This window comes from Pogona vitticeps, chromosome 1, assembly GCF_051106095.1.
Source record: "Pogona vitticeps strain Pit_001003342236 chromosome 1, PviZW2.1, whole genome shotgun sequence".
NCBI classification, from domain to species: Eukaryota; Metazoa; Chordata; class Lepidosauria; order Squamata; family Agamidae; genus Pogona; species Pogona vitticeps.
In genome coordinates this window covers 204,951,926-204,961,640 of record NC_135783.1, presented here as the reverse complement: position 1 = coordinate 204,961,640, position 9,715 = coordinate 204,951,926, and the positions used below count along the sequence as shown (strand labels likewise).

The following is a 9,715-nucleotide window of genomic DNA, read 5'->3' as shown; positions in this document are numbered from 1 at the left end:
CCAATCATGCCCTAATTATAACCTTTAAAAAGAAGGAGTAAGTATTCATTTTTATTTCGCATGTCCTTGCTGGCCTAGGTCCTGAGGTTAGGGCTGTTTCAAGTTGCTGGTTTTGGTTCCTCATGTGCCTGAAACAGATTTTCAGAGATGTTCCAGATGAGACTTGAAGCCTGCCATCATTTTAAGTATTTCAATAAATTTCAGATAGTGGGATAATGTTCTGCAGCAAACTTGGACAATGTTACTGTGTTGGACTGGTGGATTCTGTACTCTCAGCATTTCCAAATTCTTATTCAGAAGCACACACACCCCAACAGTGTCCTGATACACAGCTTTAGATAAAAGAATTTTCCAGGGGTATGTTTATTTTTTCCTCCTCTCCCATTGCTTTCAGGGCAGTTTCCACAGAATTGAGTCTGTCTCAACACGTAAGTAAAAGTGAAAACAAAAAAAAAGGGGGGGGGCAAACTATTGTAGCACTTTACAGAGTAATAGATTAATTTTTGTGCAAGTTTTTGTGCATCAAAATCCAGTTCTTCAGACAAGAGGGAGTGTGTCTTAAGGAGGGGAAATCCTTCCTGCCCTTTTCTTTCTCTCCTTAACTTTCGCCTATTTTAAATTTTGAGTTGCTTTTAAAAGAGAAATGGATATACATGAGGGCAGAGCCTGTGTTCTTTTTAACATTTCCCAATGCTCTTAAGGGGACATGGTGGCACTGCGGGTTAAACCACAGTACCCTCTGTGTGCTGCAAGGTCAGAAGACCTGCAGTTGTAAGATCGAATCCACGCGATGGAGTCAGCCCCCTTCACTTGTCCCAGCTCCCACCAACTTAACAGTTCAAAAGCATGCAAAATGCAAAATGCGAGTAGATAAATAGGGACCACCACAGTGGGAAGGTAACGGTATTCCATGTCTAGTCGCGCTGGCCACGTGATCCTGGAAGATTGTCTTTGGACAAACGTTAGCTCTATGGATTGGAAACAGAGATGAGCACCACCCCCTAGAGTCAGACATGACTGGACAAATTGTCAAGGGGAACCTTTACCTTTATTAATGCTCTTAAGTGGCTAGATCCCACACCTTTTACTTCATACATAAAGAACTAAAACTAAAAATTAAGATGTTGGTAAATTTCATGAAAAATATTTTTTGAAAAAAAAAGAACCATGACCAAACTGGAACGTTTTCTTTACCTACTCTAGAGGCAGCACAAAACTGGTGTAATCACTCCTCATAATAATAAGTGCATGCAATCTAGTTAATTCTCACTTGGCAACCCTTTTCAGGGTTCTCTAAGTAGAAAATAGAGTTGGACCCCCATATCAGCTGGGGATTGGTTCCAAGCCCTCCGTGGATACTGAAAACTGTGGATAATAGTGAATGCTATATCTATATCTATGGATATATAGATACAGTGTATGGAAAAATCATTAAAAATATTTTCACATTCATTTCCAGAACTGGCCACTAGATAGAGCCAGATACCCTGCTATTTAGTCCTAACTAACAATTATACTCAACCCTGAGTGTTCACTGGAAGGACAGATCTTGAAGCTGAGGCTCCACTACTTTGGCCATCTCATGAGAAGAGAAGACTCCCTGGAAAAGATGCTGATGTTGGGAAAGTGTGAAGGCAGGATGAGAAGGGGACGACAGAGGATGAGATGGATGGGCAGTGTCATCAAAGCTACCAACATGAATTTGACCCAACTCCGGAAGGCAGTGGAAGGCAGGAGGGCCTCGCGTGCTCTGGTCCATGGGGTCACGAAGAGTCGGATATTAAACAATTATTCATAGCACAGTCTTTGGCTCCATCCAGCGGCCTGTTCTGGTAATACTTGTGAAAATAGATTTTTTTTCTTTTAATAGTTTTCAGTGGATAATTGAAACCGTGGATATTGATACCATTTCCTTCTTTGGTGAGCACCCTGGGAATGCACAGCTTGCCAAAGGTCACACAGGCTTTTTCTGGGATGCAATGGGGAACTGAACATCTGACGTCTGGGCCCATAGCCAGATACCTAAATACTGTATTTAAGTACTTTTGCCAGTTCCTCACCCCCAGTGAGCTTCCACAGCTGAGTGCTAATTTGAACCCAGGCCCCATAAGTCCTAGCCCGTCACTCTATCTAGGTTGTTCTATCCACCGCACTACACTGGGGAACCCTGATCACTGCTAGGGACACACATTCCAGTCGAAATATCATAAAAAGTCCCCATTTCTCTACAGGTACAGTACGTTTGCGGGCACGTCAGAAGGCCCTGAACCTAGGAACAGCGTGTGCGCGCGTGTGTATGTGCAACACTGTACGGGAGTATGACTAATTGAAATAATTAAGGAGGCACATTCTGAGCAGCCAAGAAAGCAAAGCACAGAAGACCGAAACCACCCCGCTTTCGCAACCGGCGTCTGAGAGTGGGTGTGAGAGCGTGTCTGTGAGGGGAATCTGCCTCCAGAAGCCGAGGCTGGAACGTTAGGAGTGACGTGCCATGCACTCAGCTGACAGCCCTCGCAGCCAATCGGGAGGCGCGTCCGCGTGACAGACGGGGCGGCCTTTTCCCGCCCAGGCTCAAAGCAAGCAAGCGGGCGGGTCCTTTCAGGGCGGGGCTTCAGGGCGGCCTCAAGTCTTCCCGCTGGCTTGCCTTGTCGTCCGTAGCGCGAGGAGCTGAGGCACATTCGGCGAGCGGCAGCCCCCACGGAGGCCCCGAGCGCGCATGCGCGGCACGCGCACCCTCTTCCCTCCCACCTTACGGTTGAGCATCTTTCTCCGCCGCGGGCAAGGAAGAAGGGAGGTCCGAGGGAGTGTGTGTGTGTGTGTGTGTGAGTGAGCAAGCGAGCCTTGAGGCAGGGAGGGGCTCGCTCTCTTTCTTTCTTCCCCCTCCCCCCAAAAAAAGACGAAGGCTGTGGTGGCCGTGGCAGTAGTAGTGTTGGGGAGTCCGAGGCAGACAAAGGCAAGATGGCAGGGATCCTCGCCTGGTTCTGGAACGAGAGGTTCTGGTTGCCCCCTAATGTCACCTGGGCGGATCTGAAGAACACGGAGGAAGCCACTTTCCCTCAGGTGGAGGACCTCTACCTCGCCTTCCCCTTGGCCTTCGGCATCTTCATGATCCGCATGGTCTTCGAAAGGTGAGCCTGCGAGGAGGGCTGGGAGGGAGGGAGGGAGGGAGGGAGGGGGCAGGGGTGGTTGGGTGGGGGGTTCAGTGTCCTTTCTCTCTCATTCCCCCCCTCGCCCCACATCCCAACCCGCCCCCTTTCTGCTCCCCCACCACCACCAAAAAAAAAAGTGGAAAGGGCTGCTCTTTCCTGGACAACTCGTTCGGTGGGTATGGATTTGGTGGCTTTCTCTCTCCCTCCCTCTCATTTCTGTTGCTCCTGAGTGGGGGGAGGAGAGGGCTTGCTGCTTTATCATCACAACCCCCCACAAGTCTCACAGATTTTGGGTTGCACAGATGAAAACTTCTGGAAGGAGAGACCAGCGAGGAGGGATTTGGCTCAGGTGCGCCTTGCTGGCTTAGGTAGAATTTAAAAGGAGTGCCCAGATGAGGAGGCTTTTTGGCTAGATCACGAAGCCATCAGCTTTTGAACCTTTCCCATTCTGTTCCCCCAGCTGATGCTCGCCAAGCAAGCGGTTTTGGAATGGCATTCACATCCCTGCAGGATGGCATTCCTGGGCAGAATTTCACCCACTGTGACTGTCACGCTTGCCACTAACAGATGGATGGGGAGGAACATATGGGCTCCATCCAGCAAAGGATGGCGGGTTTAGAAAAACGTACAGCTCTGTTGCCAACTTCCTTCAGAAAGCCTCATCGCTTAATTTCTGGGATGGACATAATAGGACTCAATCCAGAATGTCCTGAGGCTAGGGCCAAAGACCTGAAAAAGCTCTGCTGTCTAATAGCACAGTTGACAGAGGTTAGGCTGTAGAGGTTCAGTAGTGCAGTTTAGGCACTCTGCACATGTCCAGAGATACATCTATCCATGGTCTCGTATTCTAGGTCTGATTGATGATACGCGGAAGAAACAGCAGAAAGACTAAGATAGGTGCTATAGGAAAAAGCCTGCTGGTTGAGTTGGCAGTCTTTTTTTCCTGCTTCACATGTTAGGTTTTGAGCCAGGAATTCATATAGACGAGGCTCAAGAAGTGACAATTAACTGGAAACGTGTTTGATGTTCATGTTAGATCTACATAGTATCTTAAGTTAACTCAAACTTGTCATACTTAATAAAAATCAACAAAACCATATTTGTTGGGAGATTCCTGGGTAGTCACTTTGGTTACTTTTCCATTAGCAAATGTAGTGATAGTTGGATTGGCATAAAATTCTGAGGACCAGAGTGAAGTGGCACCATTATAAGATCATCAAAATGTGTAGAAGGTGAGCAGAGATGCTTGAAAACACAAAAGCTTTCAGGAACATTTTTGCATCATAAGGTGAGACATTAAATGAAACAGTATGGGGAAGAGGAAAAACAGGAGGCTAACCTTAAGTCTTTCTTGTTTCTGTGATGGACAGATAATATGTTAGACAAAGGAATGGGTCTCATAAGGTGATGCAGAACTGTTAGGTTTCACCCAGGGTAGCTATAAAGACTCTGAGGGCTGAAAAGTTAGAAACTTTAGGTTCTCTGTTTTAAACAATGTAAGTCTCCATCAGTATACTCAGTGTTATATCAGTCCAGTTTGAGCACACAGGTTCTTTGGATGATGGAAAACAGAGTTCCCAGGCAGTCTTTAAGTTGTCTGTAGTGAGCTTAATTTTAAGTGTTGGTTTAGGTTTTTTTTTTTAAGTCACTGAAGTCAAATTATGTAGCTTGATGTACTTGGCTTGGTGAGGTTCTGTCTTTGATGGTATAAAGTCCTTCTATAGATCCCATTGCTGAAAGTCACATGCAGAAGCAGCTAGCACAGAATAAGTTTCAAACAGCATATTGACATTATATCTTATGAGTTAACAAAAAATGTACATTAAATATACAATAAAACATAAATATCTGTGTTGGTTTTTTTCCATGGCTTAATCACTTGTTTATTCTGAGAATGTGGGTGGCTGTATCTTGCATTCTTGTCCTTTATTATTTTTGTTATTAAGGTGGAATCTGTAATTGATTTTTGGTTTCCATCAAAATAGCACCCTATACCTGCCAGATGTACCATAATGCCAATGTCTCACCTGGTACAGAGAAGCATAGGTGATGGTCTGGAGCCCTACCCCTTATTTAGCTGCTCCTTGCTATCTACTAATCCTTTGTCAGGCTGAGCATGGGAGAGGCCTTATTAATGCGTTTGCATTTACAGTGGATATAAAAAGTTTACACATCCTGTTAAAATGTCAAGTGTCTGTGATGTAAAAAAATGAGACAAAGATAAATAATTTCAGAACTTTTTCCACCTTTAATGAGACCTATGAACTGTACAACTCCTCAGCTGAACAACAAACTGAAATCTTTTAGGTGGAGGGAAGTAAAAATAAAAAAACTGAAATAATATGGTTGCATCTGTGTGCACACCCTTAAATTAATACTTTGTCAAAGCACCTTTTGATTTTATTACAGCACTCAGCCTTTTGGGGTATGAGTCTATCAGTATGGCACATTTTGACTTGGCAATATTTGCCCACTCTTCTTTGCAAAAACGCTCCAAATCTGTCAGATTGGAAGGGCGTCTCCTGTGCACAGCCCTCTTCAGATCAGCTGACAGCTATTCAATCGGATTCAGGTCTGGGCTCTGGCTGGGCCATTCCGAAACATTAATCTTCTTCTGGTGAAGCCATTCCTTTGTTGATTTGGATATATGCATTGGATCATTGTCATGCTGAAAGAAGAAGTTCCTCCTCATTTTTAGCTTTCTAGTGGAAGCCTGAAGGTTTTGTGCCAATATTGACTGGCATTTGGAACTGTTCATAATTCCTTCTACCTTGACTAAGGTCCCTCTGACTGTACTAGCACAGCTGATCTTTATTTGGGATTTCTCAGAAGCACTGATGGCAGGGGTGTACTGACTCCTAGTTAACATAAGTTTGAATGTGATTGTTTACTGCTGAACATCCCCGGTTATAAGAGGGTGTGCACACAGATGCAACCATATTAATTCAGTTTTTTATTTTTACTTTCCTCCACCTAAAACAGGTCCGCAGCCCGGTGCCAGTCCGTGGCCTGAGCTGAACTGGGCCGCAGAGACAGACCTCCTGCGCATGCACTTACTCCTGCCCAGCTGATTTGTGCATGCACGCACTCCAGCGCCCCTGTGTGAGCACCGCATCACTGTTTGCAGATGCGCATGAGCGGACATGAGTGCCATGCTGCCATTTGTACATGCGTGCCTGCACAAGCGCTGCGCTGCCATTCACGCACGCAAGGTGCCCCGCCTTCCCCAGCTGGTCCGTGAGATGAAAAAGGTTGGAGATCTCGGACCTAAAAGATTTTAGTTTGCTGTTCAACTGAGGTGGACAGTTCATAGGTCTCATTAAAGGTGGAAAAAGTTCTGAAATGATTTAACTTTGTCTCATTCTTTTACATCACAGACACTTGACATTTTAACAGTAGTGTGTTTTTATATCCACTGTACATGTACCTTTTGAGGATGGAAAAGACCCACCCATTGCAGCCCTAGCAGTTGTTGGAAAGGGTAAGTGGGTATTCCTCTGGTTCCTGTGCCATAGGAATTTCCATATCTTACTGTATACAGGCAGAGGCGACTTAATCTCACAAGCTTTTGTAAGGTTGCCGATAAATCTATGGCTGGTGCTGATCTAGTATTGGGGCAATACTAGCAGACATTGTAGATCCATAGGGTCCCCTACCTTTCTGTGTCCTTGATTTGCTCCAAAAGATATGCCAACTATGCATATGTAGAAGAGAAGTCTAAAGCAGACAGAAGATGGGAATAGAAAAAGCCATGAGCACTTACTTTCTGCCTTCTCAGTGCAAGCCTACAGGGCTTTGGAAAGGGTGGATTCTCTGCCTTGTATCAAATGTCCTTCTGCCCTGTGGGACTGCTCTTTCTGAGAAAGAGACACAGAAAGAAAGATACAGCCTGGCTTAAAAAACAAAACATAACTTGACGATGTGGCAACTCATTCCAAGGCATTAAATGCTTGTGAGCAGACAAGGCACTAAATGCTTGTGAGCAGACTTTTCTCCCTCACGGTGTTTCAGATTCTTTGACAAGTGGCCCTGTAGCTGTGCTTTATTTCAATGCAACAGTGGATTGCAACTGTCACTCATTTCTATCTAAAATAGCAAGAAATTTTGGCACGCCCTAAACACTGACAAGCTTTGATTGGCATTAGCCTTAATTTTCAGGTTTCCCTCTCCACTTTGCCCCATAGGTTGCCTTTTAAGGGACTGTAGCTGTTGCCCTGCTCTTTTGCAATGTTCCTTGTAATCCATCATCGTAATATATATCTTCTCAACAGGATTCACAGGAAAGCTTCTATCCTTATAGATCCTCCAGTGATTTGGGATAAAAACAAACAGAAATCCCAATGTTTAATATGTGGGAATGACTTAATATGCAGCTATTGTAGGATAGGGCTGATACTACTGGGTTGGGTAGGTAACTTAGTGACTTAGATATCCAGTGAAGCTTGAGGTAAGGAGTTCAATTCTCCATTGTGCCTCCGGGAAGAAGACGCAGCCTGTGTGGCCCTGGGCAAGCTGCATAGTCCCGGGGCACCTCTAGAAGAAGGGAGTGGTAAACCACTTCTGTGTATTTTTTAATTAGAAAATCCTGAAAAGGGTCTCCATAAATTAGAACTGATTTGACGGCACACAATTATCATCATTAATACTATTATGCCAATTAAAAAATAAGTTCACATGAGTATAAGGCAACAGATAACATACCATGTTTTCTATTCTGTTTAAAGAATGGTTTGTTTTTTATTGCTTACTGCTATTCTCCAGATAAAATGAAGCAAGGCATCTAACTCTTCCCTTGCTAATTTGAACTTGTTATAAGCTCTCTTTTGTTCTTCACTGATAAAGAGCAAATGCTTCATTGAACTGCCATACTTAAGAGCCTTAGGGTGCTGCTGAGCAGCTTTATTACCTGTTGGTCTACATACAGTCACAGAGATCACCAGGCAAGATAATCTGGTCCATTTATTTTAGACTCATCCTGAACTGTACTGTCCAGATAGGCTTGGAGGGGTTTTGGTGCACTCCCATGTATCTTTGTTTTGTATCATAGTTTATTTTTTACCAGTTGAGAAGAGGTGTTCCTGGTCTGGTTGGTGTCTTGTGACAGCTTTCCAGAGGGGATGGTGCTGCTGTTAGGTGCAGAAGAAAGGGAAGTCAGAGTGATATTGAATAACAGTAGCAAAGTATGGCCATCGTTCTGTATGCAGTCTCCAACCCCATTGGCCCTAGCACTTTTGCCCCCCCCAGCTCTCTCCCCTACAATTTTGTGCTCAGAAAGTTGCCCATAGATGGTGCGGGGTACTGTTTTGCCATCTTTGGGAGGCAGTGTTCTGACCCCATGCATTTTTTTGCCGTTAGAGCATGTGATTTTTTTCCCAGTAGAAAAAGCAATAGCAATATATTTATTTATTTAAAATATTTCTATGCTGCCTTTCTCCCCAAAAGGACCCAAAAGGGCTTACATCACATCAATATTTGTTATGGGAGTTGTGCGAATGGGTACAATGGTCCAGGAATGGACACATGCAGCTCCTGCACCACTGAAAATGGTCCACTCCAGAAGAGAATGAGATTTTGTTGGAGGTGAGTCGAGCAGAGGGCACTAGAGCCAGTTTATAATGCTCAGTATCGGGAAGAAGAGAGAAGTGCTATAAGTTAAATAAATAATGTCATATAAGGAAGTCTTTTGTTTTATAGTAGGCTGGTGTCATGGCTCATAATGTACAAAATCTTGAAGAAGTGAAATTCTGTAAGGAACATATGTACTGTATCTCTTAAATCCTTCAGAATCAAACAATGTTTGTTTGTTTGGTTTGTATACTGCCTATTTGGCTACTAGGCCACTCTGCGTGGTTTACATATTATACAAATAAAACATACAGTATACTATACCAAAATTAACATAATAATACAAAATCAAAATAAAGATAAAACAACCAACAATTTAAATAAAATAGTTAATATAATATAGAGCAGTGGTTCTTAACCTTTGTTACTCAGGTGTTTTTGAACTGCAACTCACAGAAGCCTTCACCATCAGCTTTGCGGGCTGAGGTTTCTGGGAGTTGCAGTTCAAAAACACCTGAGTAACAAAGGTTAAGAACCACTGATATAGAGCAAGACAGCAGGATTGATAGTATAAATGTTGAGACCACTCACTGTAATTAGGTGTAATTAAGATGTTGTAAGATCTGGGAAGGCTTGCCGGAAAAGCCACATTTTAAACAGTCGCTCAGAAATTCCCCAAAATCCCCAACAATATTGCAATTCCTTGAGTATCTTGAGAGAAGCATGTCAAGTAAGAGTTAACATGCAGTCTAAATTTACCCCATTCTGAGCATAGTTACTGATACATTGTTGTGTTGTCTTGCATCTGAATAACAAGTGAGTGAAGGTAAGAAATCTGTTATGAGTTTTCTGGATGTTGTGTTTTAAGTATGTAGACAATACAGGCTTAGGGGTTTTATGTGTAAATTAGATAGCAGCAGTGGATCAGAGCAAAAGTTTATTTATTACTAATTTAAAAAATTCACAAACAACCCACAATAATGATCTCTGGATCTTTTCAC

The 9,715-nt window shown here is 43.6% G+C and overlaps 1 protein-coding gene across 2 annotated transcripts in view; it reads left to right on the top strand.

Annotated features, from left to right (window-relative positions):
- Positions 1 to 2,597: 2,597 nt before the first annotated feature.
- CERS6 (ceramide synthase 6) overlaps positions 2,598 to 9,715 on the top strand; it is a 133,804-nt gene continuing 126,686 nt past the window's right edge. Inside the window, exon 1 of one of the 2 annotated variants that reach the window (XM_020789435.3) lies at positions 2,598 to 3,128. In XM_020789435.3, the coding sequence (XP_020645094.3) occupies positions 2,959 to 3,128 (170 nt within the window). In that variant the 5' untranslated portion in view covers positions 2,598 to 2,958. The remainder of the gene's footprint in view (positions 3,129 to 9,715) is intronic. The other variant, XM_020789436.3, reaches the window with a different exon arrangement.